Consider the following 25,203-nt stretch of genomic DNA (forward strand, 5'->3'; position numbering starts at 1 on the left):
AAACCTTTGTGACAGCAGTTTATTAAGTAGATATAACCTTTGCTTTCAATGTAGGAAAGCTGTCTCAATAGCACACCTGAAGAACTGTGCAAGGATGAAATATGTTACTTTGTGCGTTCAGCTTTAGACAGATTATTTTCCTCTTGGCTTCCCTGTAATCTTGTTAGCAAGTCTACACAACAGTTACTTAACTCCATGACTGCCAAAGAAACATTCAACAACTTGGGTAGTAATTTACGAAGGTCAAAACGTCCAGTGCAAAGCACAAAAATAGCTTTGGACATGCTGTGTGTCTAGATTTCTATGAAGATGCATGGGTTTTTGGGGTCAGATGGAAGAGACAAATGTAAATATATCAACTTGAGAGTTTTCCAGTGGGTTTAAAAAGTAGAGATGTTGCCTATAGCAACCAATCAGATTCTAGCTTTCATTTTGCAAAATGCACTAAGTAAATGATAGCTAGATTCTGATTGGTTTTTCAAACCCCAAAGTTTGCACAGGCAAATGTGAGTAGTTGGGTAGAGTAAGTGCATTCCTTGAAAATACAGCGTTGGCGGACCAGTGAGTCTAGTTTTAGAGAGCAGTACAGACACCAGATATCCTTTTGTGGAGCGAGACTATTAAGATGATACAATGCAAAAGTATTTGGATTTTATACCAGATCTTTGCTGGTGGTCTTTAGGTCTTGTCTTATACTTGTAATGAAACCTGTTTTCTGCCTGAATATTGCAATATGGCAACCGCGTATTCAGCTCATTTTGAGCAATGCAATAAACAGCTTCATGTACACAAAATTGTCACATGTGATATAGACATATTGCCTCACTCTCATGATTAAAGCAGCAATCCCATGACAATTTTTTTTTTTAACATAAATCACTGTGGCAGGTTATAAAAAGAAATTGAGCAATTATCATTTTCCTTGGTTTGCTTCTTCAGACTGCTATTAATTAAATATAAAATCTGCACATGCATATGTGACTACCATGGCAACCACAGTCACATGGCACATGAAGGAGTGAAGTAGAGAAGTTTTGTCACCATACTTGCCTCCACTCCTGGAACGTCCGCGAGACTCCTGAATTTTGTGGACTCCTTCCAGACTCCCGGGAAAATAGGTCACCTTCCCCCATCCCACTTCACTTCCATGTGAAGTGATCAGGGCCTTGGTGATTCGATTTGCCTCATCAGGCTTCCCAACGTTGCGCAGAGATGTGATTTGCGTCAATGCACGGCTGTGGACGGGCCTGATAATGCAAATTCGTGTCATCACACCCCAACACATGCCCATTTTTTTTACCTCTCCCGCGGAATCTCCCTGAGAGAAGGTTGAAAAAGTTGTCATATATGTTTGAAACTGTCCACTGAGCTCAATCTGCTCTGTGCACTGTAAACCCCCCCCCCCTTCCCACAGTGCATCTCCGGAAATGTTTACTCCTCTAGTTACTCCTATGTACTTTTAATTTGTGGAGCCATTCCTCCAAGAGCTCTGTGGACCTTCTAGACTTATTACTGCAAAACCAAGACATGTTGTGGTGTGCATCGAGTACACTGCATAAATAACCTCCTGGAAGTTTTGATTTAAACAATCAAGTATTGAAATAGTGCCCACCATGATATAAAAGAAATTGAGCTAATGTTTGCTTTATTAATATTGGGCTACAATATTTAATTAGAATGCTGTTTAAAAAAGCCTTTATTTACTTTAGTATTTTAAGTATTAAAAAAACTAATAAAAAATATTCTTTTGTTCAAAATATATAAAGACAATATTACAAAGTAAATTGTAAAAAATAAATAAATAAATATTTGCTTTTTAGAATGATTTCATCTATGATTCGTGCATGTATTGCTACAATTCTTATGCTTTAACGTGTTCTTGCAGACTCTAAATGGAAAAGCATGACCAGTTCAGCATATCTAATTCCTTATCTTTAAAAGCTGGAGTAATGGCATGAAAGAGTTTGATGTCAGAGGGTGTCAAGCAGGCAGAATGCTCTGTGCATGACTCTTAACTCTATCCACACAGCAGACTACAGACTTGTTACAAATAAGGGAAATAGGGCAGAATGTTCAGAACAATGTAAATAATTGTACCAGAGCAAGAGTTCTGCTGGAGCTATTGCAGCTATTTGATTAATTTCTGATCACCTTTTCATATCTCCCAAACCTCAGTGCCCCATAGCAAAATTTGCTCAAGGGTCCAGCAATATTGCTCTATACCCCAGAGCCACCACTCTGTCTAAAAAGCAGATAAGTGGAATTTTCTGAGCATGTGCCTGGCCGGCCATACTCAGAAGTGGCCACCTCTCTCCTCTTTAGAGAGCAGAAAAGGGGTCTTGGATGGGGGCAGGGGAGGCTGGGCTGGGGGGCATCTTCCCCCCGGGCCGGTCCCATAATGGGCTACCTTGGGCTTGGTCAATGGGCCACCTGCATTTTTTCCCATTAAAATAGGCTGCTCTGGGCAGGGGGAGTTGGGGAGTGGAGAAAGTGAAGGGGGGTTGTGAGCAATACCTGACCTCTGACCCAATGCTCTCAGCTGACCTGAGTAAGGTGAGACAGTCACAATATTAACAGACAGTCCTGCCATCATGGCAGTCAGGACATTTGTCCCAACCACTGGGATACATACCCACTACTGGTGTGCAAGATAATTCCATGGTGTTTTTAGGAGAGGGGAGAAGGAGTGGGGCCCCCAGCATGGCGTGGCCACACACCATGTTCTAATTTGCACAGTGACAATGTTGGGAGATATGCCCTTCTGGCTAGTGACATCAGATGTGCAATACTGTCATAGTCATGAGCACGTACAAGCACAGTGCCAGCTAGTAGATGTGAAGCGATGCAGCCACTACTGAAGGCCTTAAGGACATAAAAAACATGCATCCCCCTAACAACCTATACAATTGTATACAGCTTTTTATGATACCATCATGGATGTGCCTACAATGCGGTTGACTAATGAAGATGTCTCTTATATCAATAGCTTTACAATGTTTTAAAAACATCCTCCCTGTTAAACATTTGGATGCATTTAATTATTTACGCTTTTTATTTGTTTGATTACCAGATCTGTATTTATTCTCTGTTTGTTGTATTCTATGTTCATAAACATCATCATCATCATTTATTTATTTAGCGCCACTAATTCCGCTGTGCTGTACATAGAACTCATTCACATCAGTCCCTGCCCACATTGGAGCTTACAGTCTAAATTCCCTAATATAGACACACACTCACACACAGACACAGACAGACAGAGAGGGAGAGACTAGGGTCAGTTTTGATAGCAGCCAATGACCACAGCTCATGACCACAGTGCTCTAAGGCAGAAGTGCTAACCACTAAGCCACCGTGCCTAGGGAGGCATGTAAAACATTAATAAGTGGTTCTGGTGAACGTAAGGACACCATAATAAATCCTTTGTGGTGGCAGAAAAGGTGCATTCATTGCTAAGTGACTAAGGTGACACCAGTCATGGCCAGCTGTTCAAATTGCTGTATCTGGGACAGGCTAGGTGTTCGTGACAGACAATTATAAGGCATGTGCTGTGAGGCAGAAGTGCTAATCACTAGGCCACTGTGCTGCCCAATAAAAAGCTTGTAAAGCCACCCCCCAAAACCTGCTGCTTAAGTCCAAAACTATTCTGAGCATTACATTTCTATGCAAATTCACCACCAACTTGGCAAACCTTTATTGGATGGATCCAGTCTCTCATTCACTGTATTTAGTGGGGTCAACCAGATGTTACCCCAGTCCAATCCTCAGTTTTGGCATCCTACATGAAGTCCAGTTTGGCCTAAAATTAGCAATTTGGCCATACAAATCACTCAATATATAAGCAGCCTAATGGATCAATCCACACCCCTCCTCCCTGATTTGGCAGATACCTGGATGCCTTTAATAATCTAGTGATTTTCTTACTGCACCTATCATTGAATTTACTGATTCTGCACAAAACTAAATGTTCATATTTTATAAATTATATCATATTTGCCCAAAGTCAGCAGGTATGAATACACTTTAATACTAAATTCTACTTACCTGCATTCCTGTGGTCCTGAGTTCTCTCTGATTTGGTAAGTCTCTCAATGCCTGTAAATACACTTCTTACTTCTACAATTAAATAAACCAGGGCTTCGACATAAGCGTGGCTCATGGTTTATCTTAGCAAAAACATCCCTATATTGCTTTGGTCATGCATAAAAATGCTGAACTGCCTTGGTTGCCTATAACTGTGATTAGCATGGATACAAGAAGAAACTTCAGTGACTTTGAAAGAGGGGTCATCATTGGGGCAGGTTTGGCAGGAGCTTCAGTGACAGCTCAATTTGCTAATTTACTAATGTTTCATGAGCAGCAGTGCTAAGGTGATGTCAATGTGAAACTCTGATTGAAAAAGATTATCATCAAAGAGAAAACATGGGCTGAATTGCATGCTCCACAATTGTGATCTTTGTGCATTAATTGAAGTGCAAGGCAAAACAGGCAATCAACTGCAGATCAAAAAGGCCTAAAAACTTGCAAAAGCATTTTTGCAAGCTCAGTGATGCAAAGAGCACAGGCAATGGACTACCGAGCAACGGTGAAAGGCCATATGATCATAACACTCCTTTTTCACAAAGTTTTCAACAAACATACATGAGGGAGCCAAAAACAAATGATGTACTGGGGCCCTGCAAGTCATGTCACTTCATTGTGGGGCAAAAGTAGAAATGGACTGAATCTATAAGACATGTACTCTGTTTACTAGAACATAAGCAGAGCGAGAAGAGTACATAGCCTGTCTGCCATTAAATATTGTATTCAAAGCATAAGCATCATAGCAAATCATCATGCACCCCGACTGAAGAAAGTCACGTGCATATAGTTATAAATAAAAACATAAACATAAAAAGAAAAAAATAATTATTCAAGTTATTATATGTAGTAGGAAATAATCCAACATTCACACATTAGTTTGGGGAGGTGGGCGGTGTTAGGGCACAGTGACTAAGTGAGAACTTTCCTTTTGTACGTAAAGACTAAGGAGTTCTGGCTGAATAACAGATACTTCACATGCTCTGGATGTTACCAAGGTTACTGGTAACAAAGGAATGCTTGCCGCCTCCATGCCTCCAGCCCAAGTGGTACAAAAGAAGACTAGACAATGAAAATTTATGATAGGTCTTTTCAATATCTATCTATCTATCTATCTATCTATCTATCTATCTATCTATCTATCTATCATCAGTGTTCAAAACAACAGACCAGCACTAGTAACATAAAAAACATTTAATTCAGAAATAAGTGAAAAAATATCATTACAAATTAATACCCAACAATCATTTCAATACTACATAACTTTCTTCAGGGGCTAAAGAAAACTTATTTCTGAACTAAATGTTTTCTTTTGCTACAAGTGCTGGTCTGTTCTTTTGAACACTGATGATCCAATCTTATCTTTATATTCCTTATCTTGTATGGACCATGCACAGCTATTTTTAGGACTGTTGTTTGTATAGAGTGCTCTGATTTATATATATATATATATATATATATATATATATATATATATATATATTTATATGTATATATATATATATATATATATATATACATATATATATATATGTTTATATGTGTGTATATATATATATATATATATATATATATATATATATATATATATATCTCAAACTTACAGCTATAAAAGCAAATATATATTTACAACTCCATTATTACCCAGTTTTTGATTTCTAACATAAGAAAGTATGCAGCAGGTAAAGTACTGTTCCTATTTCCACACTTTTGTACGAAGTGCACTTGCTAAATATTTTTTTCAAAATGGTTAAGTAAGATCAAAACGTTTTCCAACAGACATATACATGTAAATAAAAGTGTAATATATCCTTTACTCTTGCCTGGTTTACCCAAATACCAGCACTTAATCACAATGACAATATGCAAATACATTTTACATTGATGCAGACAAGCCCCCAAATTCATTTTAACGCACATATTTTAAGTAATTCCACCTAAAATGGATTTGTAAAAGTTTCCAGGCAACTTAAACTAGGAATATAGTTATTTCTCGGAAAGTACCAGACACATGTTCATATGCTGACAGAGGTGGCAGGGTAGGAGCGTAAGAGCTGGAAGAAACTTTTTTTTTGCCTGAGAATCCTAGTAACAATTAGATAAAAGATGGAAGTTCTGTTTCTTTAAAGGTCGTTTGCAACAGTTGCTAATTGTGTCGTGCTGAAACAATGTAACACAGTCAGTATCATCTGATCCACTTCACATATAATCAGAACTATTTTAGTATGGAGATGATGCAGTAAAGTTTTTCTAGAGCTGCAGGATGCAGACTTACCGTGTGCACACAGGCAGAGGACCAGCAGCGTAACAGTCCTCTGTAAACTGGGATTAGCTCTCCTAAGCGCCATGCTAAGTAGCAGATGTGCAGGCTGGAAGAAGAAATATCCTTAAACATAGAAGTGTGATGGTGAAGTAGCCGTTTCAGCTAGGACCAGGGATCTGTGTTGCGGTGTCTGGAAGAGTTTGCACTGAAGTTTGGGACTAGCACCAGTGTTGTGGACAGAGCCTGGCCTCTGTGATGCCCTCCTCACTCAGACAGGAGGCTTCTAAATAGTGGGCTGGATCACACGGAAGGGACTTAAGTGGAGTGATACAAAATACAGGACGATTACTCTGTGCTCATCTGTGTCCAAGAGGAAGAGTTTTGGTAACAGATCACTTTCTGTTTTTAAGTCTTATAAGCAAACACCAAAATGTTCTAACTATGTCTGATTAACACTGTCTTACACTTTTCTGTACATCTGTCACTTAAAGAAAGGTGCATAGATACCTTATATTTAATACACAAATATAAGGTGAATGGAAAGTTTAAGGTTTAAAAAATATTTTGAGAAATATAAAGCATTTGCTCACCAATGACGCTAAGTTAAGGAATAATTTTAATGCAGGTCAAATACATGTATTGCTCAGAGTACTGGGTGCAGTTATTGATATTACTTCTTAAAACCCAACTGCACAATTTATACTATTTGTAAGATGCTATATTACACTGCAACACTATGTAACTGCTGAAATTAGCTTCAAGCTCGTATTGGTTGTCGCGGACTATTAGCAGGAATTAGAGCTATTTCCCCCTACCAGATTATAACCAAAGCAAGGACATTCAAATTACCAATGCAAATCGAGTTTGAATAGAGATTTAAAATGAGTATGAGATCCCTGACATGGGGTATGCTGAGGAAGTAGGGATTTGGGGGTGACAACTGTGTACCTCATTGGTATATGGGAGTTGCTGATTGTGTAGCAAAATCTTGCAGATAGCTGAAAAGCAGAGGAGGTTGGTGGGCTTAGGGCTTGAGCAATAACATGGTAGGTCATTTACAAATAATGGAGTTATAATACAAGTAACATTAAAAATACAATAAAATTGAATTATAATGCATTGTTCACTGGTCATGTTATGTTGGCAGAGATGGGGAATATTTACAGATGAGCACCCGAGTGAAAAATCTTTTGTCTCCCTCTTTTGTGATATCAGGTTCTGGGTGTAACTATAGACCTGGCAGCCCACAATGCCCTGTTCCAAAGGAGAGAATGTAAAGTACATAAGAATTTCTCCAGACAGTTATATTAGGATTTGTGAGGATAAAATGACTGTATATATAATTGAGACTAAAGTGCTAGATTGCTACTAATGTAATTAGTGTACCCCAATGTCCCCTTATAATCATGCGTTATACCTTATAGTGGGTAAGATAGGCAATACATTAAGAGATACTGTAAATAGTTAATTCTATGAAGAGGAGGACCAGATGTATAAGGAGATTTTATGTTACTTTTTCAACTTGTAACCCTGAACAAATTAAAGCCACAGACTACAAAAAGCATTGGCAACATAAAAATCAAGAGAGCAAAACGTTTAATGTGTTGCTCATTGGGGCATGATAAAGGAAGTGCCAAATCGTAAAAGCAGACACAATGACATAAAACAATGACAGGCATTTAGCAGAGCACTGTCCAGTTGTAAATTACCCCATGTTGGCTCTGCCCAGACTGCAGTATATCTGATATATAGATACACCTGCCCAGTGTCAATGGTTCTTATAGAGATCAATGATATTTTCAAAACTGTTCCATTGAAAATGTGCTGGAATCTGCATTTTGGCTTAGGCTTTACCACATTTCTCTGGCTGAGTTTGGCCTTATATGTTCCTTGCAGAATGACCTACACCTACCATAATTACATCTTGGAGCAAAATGGATCGATACTGTCAATGTCCCAGCTCTATTTATAGACTATTCTTTCAGCAAAATGCATTGGATGATGCTAAGCATTAATATAGAGATGTTCTGCTGTCCATAAATTTATGCTACAGATAAATAAAAGTCTAATGCAACCAAATTCCATTTTGGAATATCAAAGGATGTAATAACATGGTTAACAACTCTAATCAGAGTTATGCTGGAACTCTTACTTTATAATTCTAACTGTACTATAACATATCCAAGCAAGTCTTTATCACAATATAAATATAATGAATCTTAAGAGGCAGACATAGAAGCTTTACAGATCTAAATTCCTTATGTGATTGCATTATTCCACTTGAAAGCCCTACAAACAAGTCTTGTGAGTGCCTTACAGACTAGCCAAGACAGGATAAAGCAAATGAATTAGGCCATCCAGAATGTTTGCACATCTTATAGCTTTGACACAAAAACTTGCATTTAAAAATAAAAACACATTATAAATTCATTAAAAATGCAACCAAAGAAATAAAAATAAATCAATGACATGCTGTTTCACAGTTCAGTACAGTTGTCATTGTTTCTCTCCTCTTCACCATAATGCCTTTATCTTCTCCAAGAGCTCTCTTGTTCATTTTTAACGATTGTGGAGAAGGCACATTTAGGTTGGTGTTCCCTAGATTAGGCTAGGTACACACTGAAGGTTGTTCAGCCAATCAGCGGGCCAATCAGCCGATATATGACCATTTGGTCAGATATCATGTTAGAGTGTATACTTACACGATGAACGACAGTCATCCCAAAGTACCGATTGTTGTTTAATTTGGTTGGTCGACATGTTTGATGATCTTGTTCCAATCGCCTTCCGATCCTGCAGTGTTTATGCACTCATGTTCACGAGATCCATAGATTTTACAGAGCGATGGACTTTTCCGCCGATGCTGGTAATGCACATGTCCTGCTGACTAAATGTAGAGAGTGCTGTAGATGGAATAATTTGTTTGTTCGTTCTGAGACTGAATATTTTGTTTCAGAGTCACAGAAGCAAATGAAATTCGTTATGACATGTGGATAATCAGTGTGACAGGAATTAATGAATAAATGCATATTGTGCTATCATTCTCTAAATGACTATAGGACCAGAGGAAGAGCACAGATCTGAAGGTAAATCGTGTCAGTGTGTATGCATGAATTGCCCGACCGGTCGGACCTTCAGTCGTAGGTGCAATCATTGTAGATAACAGATTGGTTAGAAAATTCTCCAGTGTCTACCTAGCCTTACAGATAGCCTTTTTCTCCCCAACAAAGAGTTGGAATTATCTTTAATTAACATATGCTTTTGGACTGTGGAAGGAAATCAGAGCACGCAGAAAAATCCCAGGTAAATACGGGGAGAAGATATAAACTCCACACAGATAGGAATTGAACTTGTGAGGCCAGTGCTGTGAGGCAGCATTGCTAACTACTGTGTCATTGTGCTGCCAAGTATCTAGTTTATATTTTCTCCTGTGCTAGATATAATAAAACAAACACTGGTTGACTAAATAAAGTTACTCTCTATCACAATGCATCAACCTTTGAGCATACAACAAACAGTACACTTTTATTTACATCTCAATACCAGTCTGCAGTAGTACATCTGAATCTTTACAGGACATATTCTTCAGGTCATACCACCAACGTGAATGTTCCCATTTAGTTGTGTTCCTCTGAGGTTTGTGACTGTCTTATTTATGCCCCAAAACTACAACCATGTTCTAACTAGTGTATTAGACAGACGTTTTCCTATCAACTAGTGAAGGTATCCATATGAATTGAGGTGACCTTGGCATGATAAATGGGCATTCACAAATTGATTAAAATGTGTATGAAGAACTTCCTGTTCATTTCAGATAATATATTATATCTCAGTGTTGCACTATAGTACACACATTGAATGTGATATGAATATATGTATAAACTCCCAAATATATTCAGTATATTTTTATATTTTGTCAGTAGTGACCTTATATAATTATATATAATAACAAGGAGCGCAATGAGTAATAATCTAGAAATACCTCATCATCATCATCATTTATTTATATAGCGCCAACATATTCCGTAGCGCTTTACAATTGGGGACAAACGTAATAAACTAATAAACAAACTGGGTAAAACAGACAAAGAGGTGAGAAGGCCCTGCTCGCAAGCTTACAATCTATGGGACAATGGGAGATTGACACATGAGGTTAAGTATACATTTTGCATCTTGGCCCAGCCAGACTGCAAAGGTAGGGTGACTCATAAGCTAAATGATCCTGTCACACAACAATGTTGGTCCGGGGGTAGTTGTCTTGTGTGAAATTGTGTAACAGGCTAAAGGTAGTGAGGTTAAGATGGTGGTTGAGGAATATTATAAGCTTGTCTGAATAGGTAGGTTTTCAGAGAACGCTTGAAAGTTTGTAGAACAGAGGAGAGTCTTATTGTGCGAGGGAGAGAGTTCCATAGAGTGGGTGCAGCTCGAAAAAAATACTGTAACCGGGAATGGGAGGATGTAATGAGGGTGGATGAGAGACGCAGATCTTTTGCAGAACGGAGTTGCCGAGTTGGGAGATATTTTGAGACAAGAGAGGAGATGTATGTTGGTGCAGCTTTGTTGATGGCCTTGTAGGTTAGTAAAAGTATTTTATATTGGATTCGGTAGAAGACAGGCAGCCAGTGTAGAGACATACAGAGTGATTCAACAGAGGAATAGCTATTTGCAAGGAAAATCAGTCTTGCCGAAGCATGCAAAATAGATTTTAGGGGTTTGAGTCTGTTTTTGGGAAGACCAGTAAGGAGGGAATTGCAATAGTCAATGCGGGAGATGATTAGTGCATGAATTAAGGTTTTAGCAGTGTCTTGTGTGAGATATGTGCGGATTCTGGAAATGTTCTTTAGATGTATGTAACATGATTTAGATATAGAGTCAATGTGGGGAACAAAGGATAGGCGTGAATCAAGGATTACACCTAGGCAGCGAGCTTGTGGGGTGGGATTTATGGTCATGTTATCAACAGAGATAGAAATGTCAGGTATGCTCTTGTTGGCGGGTGGGAATATTATTAACTCTGTTTTAGAAAGATTAAGTTTGAGTTGACGAGAGGACATCCAAGATGAAATGGCAGAAAGACAGTCAGTTACACGGGACAACACAGATGTCGAGATATCAGGAGAGGATAGATAGATTTGGGTATCATCCGCATAGAGATGATACTGAAAGCCAAAGGAACTTATTAGATTTCCAAGAGAAGCGGTATAGATAGAGAACAGCAGAGGACCTAGCACCGAGCCTTGTGGTACTCCAACTGATAGGGGAAGCGGAGCAGAGGTGGCTCCAGAGAAATTAACAGTGAAAGAGCGATTAGAGAGGTAAGATGAGAACCAGGATAGAACTGTGTCTTGAAGACCTATACATAACAAGGAGCGCAATGAGTAATAATCTAGAAATACCTAAAAATATTTAAAATATTGTTTCACCATCCCCATAGTTAAAAAAGCAATTTATTCATATATATAAAACATATAAAACCATAAAAACTCCCACAAAATGATAATAAAATTGCCACTCAAACAATAGTAATAATATGAGTGGCAAGTTGATGGTGCACACATCAACTGCCATAGTAGTCTTGGTTATATCTTGATGTCTAATATATGGGAAATAAATAAGCAATATGAAATAAAAATTACAGCTACATTTGGACAGTAGTGATGTCACTCTAGATAGGAAAATCACCTGATATAAGCAATTTAAGGATATTAGGTCATCTTATGGTTCCATGACCTATATATATATATACTTAGCCCGTGACCTTGGGGCTTTTTTTTAGCAGGGAGTCTTAAATTCTTGACGTTGCACTTTATACATCCAGTCATAGAAGAGTTCCTTTCTGGTCTTCTTCCCACGTGCCCACTGTTTTTCTTTTTTTAATTAGACATCAAGTCACAATTAACCTCTCATCTACCAGGAGAAAGCAGTAAAAGTAGATGTAAATGTACATGACATGAGTTGGGTACGAAACTACGACATTTAAAATGTCAGAATGTAGACACCACACTGTCAGGTCCGCAAAAACACTCCCCTGGGGGTAATAAAAACAGATTTAATAGTAATAAACCATTTTGTCCCTGGTGCACTCCAAGTCTCAGGCTGCCCAGGCTGCTATTAGCTGTTTGGGTATCTTGGTGCTTGTAGCATTGTAAGCACCAGCATACACATGCCTGCCAGGCAATACTGGCACTTGAGGAACCCGAAGTGTCATAATGCTCTGGCACCTAGGGCCTGCTGGGACCTGTAGTGCACCAAGACAATGTGTTAATAAGACATACACTCCCATTTTAAAAATAACTTTATTTGAAATAAATTAAAACACCCTCTGTAGTACTTACCTACATCCAGGGTCATCTGTAATGCATCCAATTATACATGATTGTCCAAAAAAAAAACCAACATGCACCCAATGTTTCCAGCTTGGCAAACCCCCCCCCCCCCCCCCCCCCCACATTTCATCCGTGGGATCCTGACTTGGCAAAATAAATAAACATTTAAGATGATACTAATCTGACTTCTGGTTCCGGTGGACATGTGATCACCGCAAGCAGAGCTCTGGTGTAGCCACGGCAGGCAAAACCTTAAAAAACGCATAGCGGTTAACTGAAGTGGGGAAACTCATCATTAGACCACAGAGATCATTTCTGCGATGGATGGAGAAGTATTTTGCGTCCTCTATGCCGTGAGAGCAACAGCACTCCAAATCGGAGAAAAGGCTCGGAGATCGCAATATGGCCGACTCGGCTAAAGCACCAACAACGCAGATGGAGGAGAGTTTGGAACAACCTCTAACGTCGAACCAGTATGTAACGCTGCCACAGAGAGTTGCTCCTGTTTCAAATACTGATGTCGTGAAAGCGATACAAGAGACAATGGGACCCCTTATGCAAGCTCAGGCAGGCAAGTTGCAAGAGGCCATTAAAGATCTAAAGGAACAACTACTTCAAGTGTCACAGAGAGTGCCCACGACAGAATTGGGGAACTATTCCAGGATGTGGCCTCTCTCAAAAAAGGTATGTATAAGACACATGAACAAATACAAAATAAACTAGATTATCTTGAGAATCGGTCTAGTATAAATAATCTAAGAACTGTAGGATTGCCTGAAACTCTAAAGGGCCCAGACCTACATCGCTTTATAAGCGACACATTACCGGAGCTACTGTATTTACCAGCAGACAATGCCACATTTGCTATAGAACGCGCACACAGACTGGGTCCCATGAGAGATAACACTGATTCCAGACCACGACTTGTCATATTCAAATGCCTGAATTATGTACACAAATTGGCTATTTGGTCAGCTTTAAAGAAACATGACAATTTAATTTGGGAAGGGCATAAGCTACGTATCTTCCAAAATTATTCTGCAGGGATGACCAGAGCCAGGAAAGATTTTTCACAAATCTGCACCAATTTGGTGAAAGAAGGCAAAAAATTTGCTTAATTATATCCGGCGTGCCTAAGATTGTTTCAATGTAGTGATCACAAGGATTTCACCATAGCGGCAGATGCCTCTGCTTATTTGCATTAAGAACAAATGGAAATGAATGATCATCCAGAAACCAATGATACAATGACGAATCGTGAGTGAGAAATCCATCCGGATACCTCCAACATTACTTCTCCCAGTATGGTCACCTTATATCATTGTGATGGCCCAAACTATCTCAAGTTGCTGCGGATTTAATCCCTTCTTTGATGTTTTCTTGTTTCAACATACGGTTTAATCTTTTCAAGACGGATGTGAACCCATCACGCAACTAAAGACACGTGATCTCTTCTCTGTTCATATTAGATGGTAATATATGGACATTTGAACATCCAAACTTGAAATTATTTTTTTCCAAGAAACTAGCAGTTGATATGGAGGAAGGAACTTTTCGCTTTATATATATATTTCCCCACTCATTACTAAGATCTATAATATAAAAGCCTAGTGGCGTGTGTCTGTGTGCGGGAAAAAAAAAACCAAGCTGCAGCGCCACCTGCTGGGCGGAGTTATACACTGACCTGCTAAATTCTTAGTGTGTGTGGAAAAAAAAACTCACAAAGGGCTGAAATTTGGTATACTAAAATGTTTTTAATTTGTTAATTTAATTTGTTAATTGTTAAAAGTGTTTGTAAAGATTTTAAAAAAAATATATATATATATTTCTTGAAGGAGAAGTGACAGTTGGGAGTGGTTGGTGGTTGCCGGGGGTGACAGAGCGAGAGGAGTGTGATACTCAGGACCGCTGAGAGAGATCCCTGTGTCTGGGTAGACATCTGGATAGATGTGGTGATAAAGATGAAGGATGAGGTGATGGAGAAAAATGATGAGGTGGTGACATGTGGACAAAACCACGTTAAAAAAGGGCGCTTGCGTCGGGAAGTAACGCTCTTCCCCTGAGGAGCCCTGGCCTAGCCCCAAATGCATGACAAAAACCTTTTTAACACCTTAAGTAGCTTTATTTGACTAGAATGCATGAGTATCATGCACGGGTTAACTTGTACTATATCACCTTTTTTTTGCTGTGACCTTAAGTAGCATTATTTGGTTCCAACGTCTTATGCATTTATGCCACTGGAAGTCAATACTGGGGCTTTTTTGCACTGGAGGCTTTCTGTTCTTCCTTACTCTATTTTTTTGTTTTGTTTTTGTGTTTTGGAACTTACTTATCTTTTTTACAGATGTCAAAACTGGAATGTTACTCGTGGTGTCAAGGTGAAGACACTGGTGTCATCTGTGTTCCTTAGGAATAAGGTCTTATTTTTGCACAAAAAAGGTTTAAGGGGAATTCACAAACTGGTGGTAGGATATTTATCTTTTACAAATGGGGGAGATAGTTGTATCCTGGTTGGATCCTGATACATTCCAGAATGCGCTACCCTTGGAGGTAGGAGATTTACAAACACATTATGGTCACAATATATCACAACCCAAACAGATGCTTATTTGGTCTCATCTATACATATTGTACTCTTTGACCCATGTCTCCTCTTAAAATATGTTCATGGAATGTAGGAGGGATAATTTCACCGATTAAAAGAACAAAAAGCTTAACTTACTTAACGAAAATGAAGGCAGATATTACCTTCCTGCAAGAAGTTCATTTGGTGGACTCAGAAGTAGTAAAATTGCAAACACACAAACAAAGAGTTATGGCCTCTGCAACATACAATTCTAAAGCTAGAGGTGTTGTCATCCTGATTAGGAAAAATATACCATTCATCATCCACGATACCATCATAGACATGGAGGGTAGATACATTGTTGTGGATCTAACTAGATTCACATTATGCAGCTTATATGCCCCAAACAAATACACTAAGATTTTTTACCAGACACTACTAGCCAAACTTTACCCCTTTGCAGACACTAAATTAATTATTGGGGGAGACTTTAAACTATTATTATTATTACCATTTATTTATATAGCGCCACTAATTCCGCAGCGCTGTACAGAGAACTCACTCACATCAGTCTCTGCCCCATTGGGGCTTACAGTCTAAATTTCCTAACACATACATACACACACACACACACACACACACACACACACACAGACTAGGGTCAATTTGTTTGTTAGCAGCCAATTAACCTACCAGTATGTTTTTGGAGTGTGGGAGGAAACAGGAGCACCCAGAGGAAACCCACACAAACACAGGGAGAACATACAAACTCTTCACAGATAAGGCCATGGTCGGGAATTGAACTCATGACCCCAGTGCTGCAAGGCAGAAGTGCTAACCACTTAGCCACCGTGCTGACTAGTGGTGTCTTTATATATGGACAGGATGAAGAAGTCAGTACCAACCAGACACTTACCAAAATTGGGTATAAACTACATTTCCAGCAAAGTACATTTATTAGATATTTGGAGTACACCACCCTGTGGAAGAAAATTATACTTGTCTTTCAGCAGCACTTGGCTCTTTGTCCCAGATAGATTATTTTATGACTACTAAAAAGAGGGTACCACTGCACTAGGTATCGCTATTCCAGTATCATAATATAATTATAAAGGTTGAAATGGTTTACTGGGTGGTGCACTATTACACAAATAGCTAATATTGAAGCATGAAGAGGAATGAAAGAAATTGTGTATTGGAAGGCACTCAGCGATCTTCTTGTTAAAGATAAAAAGCTTGTACTTTATTGATATACTTTAAAATATTAATATATACCTCCTAATTGAATAGCGAAATATTTAAGTGACTAAAGTGAATTAAAATAGCAAAATAAATTGCTATGCCCTGCTACTTATTATCAATATATATAAAGATAATCAGTGTATAATAATCACTCCTATTATAAATATATTTATATTTGACCACCTAAGATACCATTCCAACTGAGAATGTGTGATATGTGTACTATAGTAACCTTGATTGAAACCAATGGTCATATGATTATAGTTGACACAATTTATAAGGTAATGAGCTTATATGTTGACTCAGACCTCTGGTGATTGATTGACTGTGAGGAGCGCTTTATTATATAAGTATACCCCATATACAATCACATCAATAAACATTCATGTTTATATAAGCTCACACAAAGTTGAGCATTAATATATATTGTTAAGTAGTATTACTAGGGCTAAAAGAAACTCTGGCTAGTAATTATTTGGTTGTATAGTCTAGCAATCCTTTGTCACTGTAATCTTCTTAAATAGTTACTGAACTGCTAGCAATCAGGCACCTGATATGTCTGTAGTTCTCCTACTAATATCGGTAGTGCCATTTGTGCAGTCATACATACATACACTTGGTATACTGCTATCAATCAGGCGTTTACCCTGCTTCTGCAATCATTCACTCCTTGCTACCTTTATTAATAATAGTAACCTAGCTATCACCCACTCGCGTATGGGTCATTTAATAACCTAAATGTGTGTGTGTGTGTATGACTGCCAAACGGCACTACCGCTATTTAGTAGGTGAATCAACAGACACATCAGGTGCCTGATTGATAGCAGTATACCAAGTGTGTGTATATATGACTGCACAAACGGCACTACCGATATTAGTAGGAGAACTACAGACATATCAGGTGCCTGATTGCTAGCAGTTCAGTAACTATTTAAGAAGATTACAGGGACAAAGGATTGCTAGACTATACAACCAAATAATTACTAGCCAGAGTTTCTTTTAGCCCTAGTAATACTACTTAACAATATATATTAATGCTCAACTTTGTGTGAGCTTATATAAACATGAATGTTTATTGATGTGATTGTATATGGGGTATACTTATATAATAAAGCGCTCCTCACAGTCAAACAATCACCAGAGGTCTGAGTCAACATATAAGCTCATTACCTTAGAAATTGTGTCAACTATAATTATATGATCATTGGTTTCAATCAAGGTTACTATACTACACATATCACACATTCTCAGTTGGAATGGTATCTTAGGTAGTCAAATATAAATATATTTATAATAGGAGTGATTATTATACACTGATTATCTTTATATATATTGATAATAAGTAGCAGGGCATAGCAATTTATTTTGCTATTTTAATTCACTTTAGTCACTTAAATATTTTGCTATTCAATTAGGAGGTATATATTAATATTTTAAAGTATATCAATAAAGTACAAGCTTTTTATCTTTAACAAGAAGATCGCTGAGTGCCTTCCAATACACAATTTCTTTCTATCCTCTTAATGCTTCAAGATTATTTTATGACAGCTGATAATTTATCATCCCATATTACGGAAACAGAAATTAAACCGATCTGTCTTTCAGACCACGCTCTTATTTGGTTAGAGATTAACACACCTAGCCAATGAGGCCTCAGTAAAATATGGAGATTCCCGACATATTTAGTCAATTCTATAAAATTTAGAAATATGTTTGATGCAGCTTGGATAACTTACATAGGAAACAACCAAGATAATATTCAAGACCTATTATTACTATGGCAGGCGGCCAAAGTGGAAATATCCTTTCATATAGTGGGCAACAAAATAAGAACCATGCTACATTATTTAATAAGACACAGGTTGACCTAACTGAGGCCTACCAGCAATATACACAAAATCCAACTCTACAATCTAAGCTGATATATCACAAATGCACAATACCATTTGATAACACAGTGACACAATTGGGTAGTCGTTATATTTCACATAAGAGGTATCAATTTCACCAACTTGGTAATAAATCGGGTAAACTTCTCTCTAACCTGCTAAGAGGAGAGCAGACCCCTGTTTCCATTCAGGCCCTACAGAATGACTCAGGAGACCTTGCGTATCAAGGGGAACAAATCGCTGCATAGCTGCTAAAATGTTACACTAAGTTATATACACAAGACTCTATAGATGAGGAGAATAAAGAATATTTTTGGAGTCTAATTAAGACACTTACAATACAAGATAAGAGTGCTGAGTTACTATCCTCTCCTATTAGGTCTGAGGAAGTTTGCAAAGTCATACAGGCCCTTAAGACAGGGAAGGCACCGGGTCCAGTTGGTCTAAGTGGTGCATTTTACAAAATTGTATCTGCTAGATTATGTGACCTTGTCCAATACTATAATATCCAAACAAGTAATTCCGTTGTATTTCAACTCAGCAATCATTAAAGTTCTACCAAAAGCAGGGCGTGACCCAACTCTGGCGGGCTCATATTGTCCAATATCACTTTTAAACGTAGATTACAAGTTATTTACAAAACTATTGGCTGAACGAGTGAGAATACTTCTCCCCTCCATAAAAGCTACTGATGGGTTTTGTATGGGGACGCAAGTCGGTGGTTATTATAAGGAAGATAGTTTCTGTAATGCAACATTTGAAGTACTCAGGGAGACAGGACCTCAATCTACTTCTTTCGTTAGATGCTGAAAAGTGTTTGACATGGTGACATGGGGCCATTTTTTTATTTGTTGACAGAAGTTCGGCTTCCCAGAGTTGTTCATTAATACATTGAAGACGCTGAACACCAATCCCCAGACTCAAATAGCATGTAACGGTGTTCTTTCAGATCCAGAGCGGTACATGGCAAGGTTGTCCTCTCTCCCCATTGTTATTTGTAGTGGCCTTGGAGCCCTTGGCAATTGCTTTGAGGCAAACTAGATATTATAAAGGCATAGCAGTGGGGAACATGGAAGCCAAGTTGACAATTTTCGCTGACGATATGGTTCTATTAGTCTCTGACCCTCAACTCTCAATACCCACAATATCACGAATGATTGACACCTTTGGTTCCTTTGCGGGTTATAAGGTGAATTACCCTAAGTCAGAAGTTATGCCACTATCGGGTGGGAACAGGATTGGAGAGATTTCACATTGACTCATACCTCGATAAAATACTTGGGAATCACACCATCGCTGGGATTGTTATACCAAGCAAACTTCACTCCCGTCTTGGGGAAGATTACTAAATTAATGGAAAATTGGCAATTTCTTAATTTGTCATTGTTGGGATGGGTGGCTACAATTACCTTATCCAAATGTTGCCTAGTAGTCTTAACAAAATACACTCCAAAAGATGTATGTCAGCAATTTTAAAATTTATAAGGCGTAATTACAAACCTAGGATAGCTAGAAGCCGTCTACAACTCCATAGGAATCAGGGGTGTGTAGGAGTTCCTAATATACATGCATTTACACAAGCAGTTATGTTTCGCTATATATTAGACTGGTTAGATGATAGAGAAACCTATACAAATGGACTATTGGAAAGTGCAATGTTCCATCCATATTCCCCAGAGGCACTGTTACATTCACCCAGATCTATAAATTCTCTGATTATTCAGTCCAATATTTTGTTCTTAGACACTGTGACGATTATGTAGTATACCTAAGGACTGATTGTTATTTTCTGTTGAATTTATTTATTCATGTATTAGTGTCCATGTGAATATTTTATGTAACCTTGTAATGTAATCTCAACATGTGCTTTGCTAAATTGCATGAGTTTGAACTTATGCAAGTGTCATTAGTCTTTTGAAACTAGCCAGGCCCGGGATAGATAAGGGTCTTGGAGGAGTTTGAAGCCCAAAGTTGTAAACCACTAGCCACTTAAGCAAAGCAGAGGTGAGAGATTCGCTGAGGTGCCCAAACATATATCTTAGTGATAGATAATTCACTTTGGAAACCTCTGTGTCATTTTGGTAATCAATCTGACTTAATTGAAAATGTAATTCCTGAGGTGGGGGGTAAAGAGCATGTAAGAAGGGTTTAAAATATTCTGCCTTAGACAGTAACGTGTGCATTTTCATGAGGGAGTCTATCAAGACTGAAATGTCCCATATTCCTCAACTGTGTTCCCTCACACTCCAGGTCTAAACTAATAAGTAGTAATTCTGATTTTATTTCCTATTTTATTTTCTGAAACTTATTTGTGCAAATTTATTGTATGTCTTGTTATTAACTTTTTTTGTAAATAAGCCTTGGAAACATTTTTCAGATTACATAATTTTTATCTAGCGTATTCTCTGTGATGCTTTCATCATCATCATCATCATTTATTTATATAGTGACACTAATTTTGCAGCGTTGTACAGAGAACTCAAGCACATCAGCCCCTGCCCCATTGGGGCTTACAGTCTAAATTCCCTAACACAAACACACACACACACACACACACACACACACACACACAGGCTAGGGTCAATTTGTTAGCAGCCAATTAACCTACCAGTATGGTTTTGGAGTGTGGGAGGAAACCGGAGCACCCGGAGGAAACCCATGCAAACACGGGGAGAACATACAAACTCTTCACAGATAAGGCCATGGTTGGGAATTGAACTCATGACCCCAGTGCTGTAAGGCAGAAGTGCTAACCACTAAGCCACCATGCCCAGGGAGGCTCATGCTACATGTGTATGTGATTTAAGTGTGAACCATTAATAAGTGGTACTGGTGAACGTAAGGACACCATAATAAATCCTTTGTGGTGGCAGAAAAGGTGCATTCATTGGTAAGTGACTAAGGTGACGCCAGTCACGGCCAGCTGTTCAGATTGCTGTATCTGGGACAGGCTGGGTGTTCATGACAGACAAATATAAGACATGGGCAAGAACAGCAAAAAATATAAACATCAACCCACAAACACTAAATATATCCCAATATGGGGAAATCCAAGTTTTTTTTCCTGGTTTGGAAAATGCAACCTACTTGTTGTGACGAGAGAAGGGTATTCAGTCCATTAAGGACATTTTTGACCCAGGCAGCTAAATGAGGTTATTCCAGCAATTAAAAGAAAAATATGATCTACCAATAGTTATTTTTTCATGTATCTGTAGACTCAAAAATATATACAATCTTTACCTAATTCTGGGGACTTGAATGCAGATGGCAATTTGGTGGATGATCTGGCCTCTTTAATACATTTCTTGAGAGGTAATAAGTATAAAACAAAGTTTTGTATTTGGACCTGATACAGAATACACAAGTTAGTCTTTGGAAAGGAATCTGTAAAAGTTGGGAGTTGAATATTGTGAGTATTGGTCACCCTGATATACTGCTTAAATACCATGACTCTATTATGAAAGCACTGTCTTCAGTAATGTTGCAAGAGGTTCATTTACAAGTGATTAACAGAGCATATATTGCACAGACTATGGTTCCAGATGAAACTGGTCAATGTGTAAAGTGTCAGAGGATGAATGCCTCATTTTTTCATGCTATGTGAGAATGTCATAAAATAAGTAAATTCTGGGATAGGGTGTTGTGTTTTATAAATACCACATTCTCTCTTACGTTGAAGAAGGAAGCGGTCTCCATGTTATGTGCTAATTTAGATATATGGAGACCAGAGATACCAGGTAAAGACATTATCCCCATAATTATACTAATACTGACTATATCAAAGAAAGTCATATTAAAAAATTGGACAATACATACTCTACCTGTATTAGGTACTGTGAAAACTTTATTATTAGAGAATCTATGCTTTGAATAAAGGGCAACAATACCTGATGACGAGAAGGGAATGGAAAAGTTCAGCAGAAAATGGCGTAGATATGTTGATACATTGGCTGAAGATCAGCGGAAACATAATATGAAACTATTTGAGTCTACTAAGGGCACTTATACAGATAACTTGATACTGGATCAAAATCTGTGATGTGGTAATTAGGGTCTCAAATTGCATATATTGGTGCTAGATGTGTAGTGATAAAAGAATTTCCAGCCACTCGGCTTAACACCCACAGTAGAAGAAATGGACACAGATGGCAACGGCGCGGGTTGCTCCTAATAAGATACTAATTATTTCATGCCTCAAATGACGCTACATGTTTGCGTTGATTGTTAATATCAACAATTTTGACATCGACACAATGAGTAATTTTTTTCCCTGTCTTTTCTTTTCTTGGTTTTGTGTATTTTCTTTTCCTTCTTTTTAATTTTGGTTTCTCTTTTAATACACTTTTTAATTGAAAAATGTTATTGAACAATGGTACAAAGTATGTTAAATGTGCAGTGTGTGCTCAAATCCGCATATACAGGTAGACACAGAAGTTATAAATGCTCAGAGAAAATTAAGGAACCAAAATTAGTACAGCTCTGGCAAAAATGAAAGTACTGTATGTGTATATTCCAGTGAACACACAAATCTGTGAATTAGCAGCTCCACCATTTTGTGAGTGACAGCAATCTCACTCTATGATAGTGCGGAATCTGCAGCTAACCACAGGATGTGATGGCAAACCATGTCTGTATTACACAAGGAACGCGTCCATTAAGGTTTCTGCCTTAATCGTCGTAATTTTATTGCTTTTTGGAGTTTGAGTGGAAGAGTTTCAATGGTTTTCTTACATTTTAGATGGTGTGTAAGCGTAAGAAACCTTCATCGGACATTTTAAGTTTTTTTTGTCTATGGAATTTCATAGCTTTTTTTAAAGTTAAAATATTTCTGAAATTAAATTCAGAAATGTGAAGAAAAAAATTTGACGGGAGATAAGAACCACTCGGCTCATCTACTTTCCACTATTATTTTTAATCCATAATAACAAAACATACCCCAAGTCTTAAAACCTCCTGTACACTAAGTACACTGAGTTACGCTCTCCCAAAACAACAGAAAAACGGTGACTTTTGAGAAACAGGAAGTGGAAAAAACAATGAGATTTTCAAATTTAGATTATTCCTAATTTGAAATTTTTTATTCTTTGTTTCTGAAATTTGGCATGCGGCACCAATGGACGGTTCTCCATCCGCATGCCAAATTTCAGCTTAATAGCTTTAATACTTTTAAAAATGTAACCCCTCAAACACCATGCCCCCCCTCTCTCACAGAAATATAACATTGCGGAATGCCATTTATTAGATGCAACCTTAATATAAGGCAAAGACTGTGCCATTATAATTTACTGCCTTTGAGTGTTTTGGCAACAGTTATGGAAATAGCACAGCGGATTCAAACACATTTTTAAATTTCTATGTACAGCATATCAAATAAAACAAATACTCTTTTACATTCTCTATCAACAATTAGTAGTCTTTGTGATAATGAACGTAGCTAGGCAATATGGCTGCCAACCACAAGATGGAGGATGTCTCTGAGGTGACAGTTAGTTACAGTTATAATGGAGGTTCTGTGTGACTGTGAGGTCGGAGTCTCTGTCACTGGACACACATCACATTTATCTGCTGATTAAACATAACTTTCAGGCAAATGTTCAGTACATTTCTTCTTATAAACTGGGCCGAATAAATAATACTGATATTCTGATAAATATGTCACTCAATGGGGCGTATTCAATTGTTAGCGAAATCCCCGGAAAACGAGCGCTCTAAAAATATTAGCGTTAATACGGTAATTACTCGCTGAATTTCAGGAGCTGCGAGATGAAATTCAGCGAGTAAACTACCGTATTAATGGTATTTACGCGCATATTACCGTATTAACGCTAATATATTTTGAGCGCTCGTTTTTCCGGGGATCTCGCTAACAATTGAATACCCCCCTATTTGTTGTTTTCCTGTCAGAGTAAATGTCACTTGCAAACAGGTAAATATACATCACTTAGAAAAACAAAAAATTGCAATGGTATCTCAATGGTATCTCAAGTCACAATAAACAATTTGAGCACTGTGGATATTCAAAACATGATTTATTTATATATTAATATAAATACATATAAAATCTCACCAAAAAATGTGATACCACTACTCAATAGCATTCAATAGTAGGATCTAAAAATTATCTAAAATATATAAAAAAGAGAACCCAAAACCACATAGGTGCACCTATATGGATATTACATATATTTCTCTCTGTAATATCCTAAATGATCCTTACAACAGCGTGTAGAAGATGTTGTAGCACTGAAACATCAAAGGCTCATCCAGTTATGAGCCAATAATATTCATAGAGTTTAAGATCCAATAGGCAGAACAAATTCATACAGCTAGATGGAAAAATTATAGCAATCCACAGAATATAGCTTAGACAAAATAGTCTCTTACCGGGAGGGCATTTGAAGAACATACAAGAGCAGGGACAACATCCGTAGATATAATATTGAAAACAAGCTCTTACCAGATGCCTGGAATGTTAGTGTAAAATTCAGCTCAAGTTTTCACAACAGCGTCTTGGATAATCAGAGGTTGTAGATAGGGTTTTGCCCAAAAATACTTCTACCTTAACACTGGTTCCATGACTTCCGTGTGTATACGGAGTCTCACCCACTCAAACCCTTAGGTTAAGTTCTGTAGTTAGATTCCAAGGTACCGATAGAGTATGCGCGCTTAGCGTCTGATGTTAATTCCGATGTTCGTTTCTGTGTGCCGTTAATTGGATCTCATATAAGCCTCGGATATACCATATGAATATTTTGCTCCCATGTCAGTGCAAGTTCAAAGATTGATAAATTAAAGATGAGTAGTGATCACAACAAGGATTTAGCAAGCCTACTGACG

At 37.9% G+C, this 25,203-nt stretch overlaps 1 protein-coding gene across 2 annotated transcripts in view; it reads right to left on the reverse strand.

Moving 5' to 3' along the window:
• CRB2 (crumbs cell polarity complex component 2) overlaps window positions 1-6,599 on the reverse strand; it is a 109,101-nt gene extending 102,502 nt beyond the window's left edge. For both annotated transcript variants that reach the window (XM_075184733.1, XM_075184732.1), the window contains exon 1: window positions 6,356-6,599. In XM_075184733.1, coding sequence (XP_075040834.1) covers window positions 6,356-6,428 — 73 coding nt within the window. In that variant the 5' untranslated portion in view covers window positions 6,429-6,599. The remainder of the gene's footprint in view (window positions 1-6,355) is intronic.
• Between the last annotated feature and the right edge of the window lie 18,604 nt (window positions 6,600-25,203).

The sequence above is a fragment of the Mixophyes fleayi genome, chromosome 9 (genome assembly GCF_038048845.1).
Source record: "Mixophyes fleayi isolate aMixFle1 chromosome 9, aMixFle1.hap1, whole genome shotgun sequence".
NCBI classification, from domain to species: domain Eukaryota; kingdom Metazoa; phylum Chordata; class Amphibia; order Anura; family Limnodynastidae; genus Mixophyes; species Mixophyes fleayi.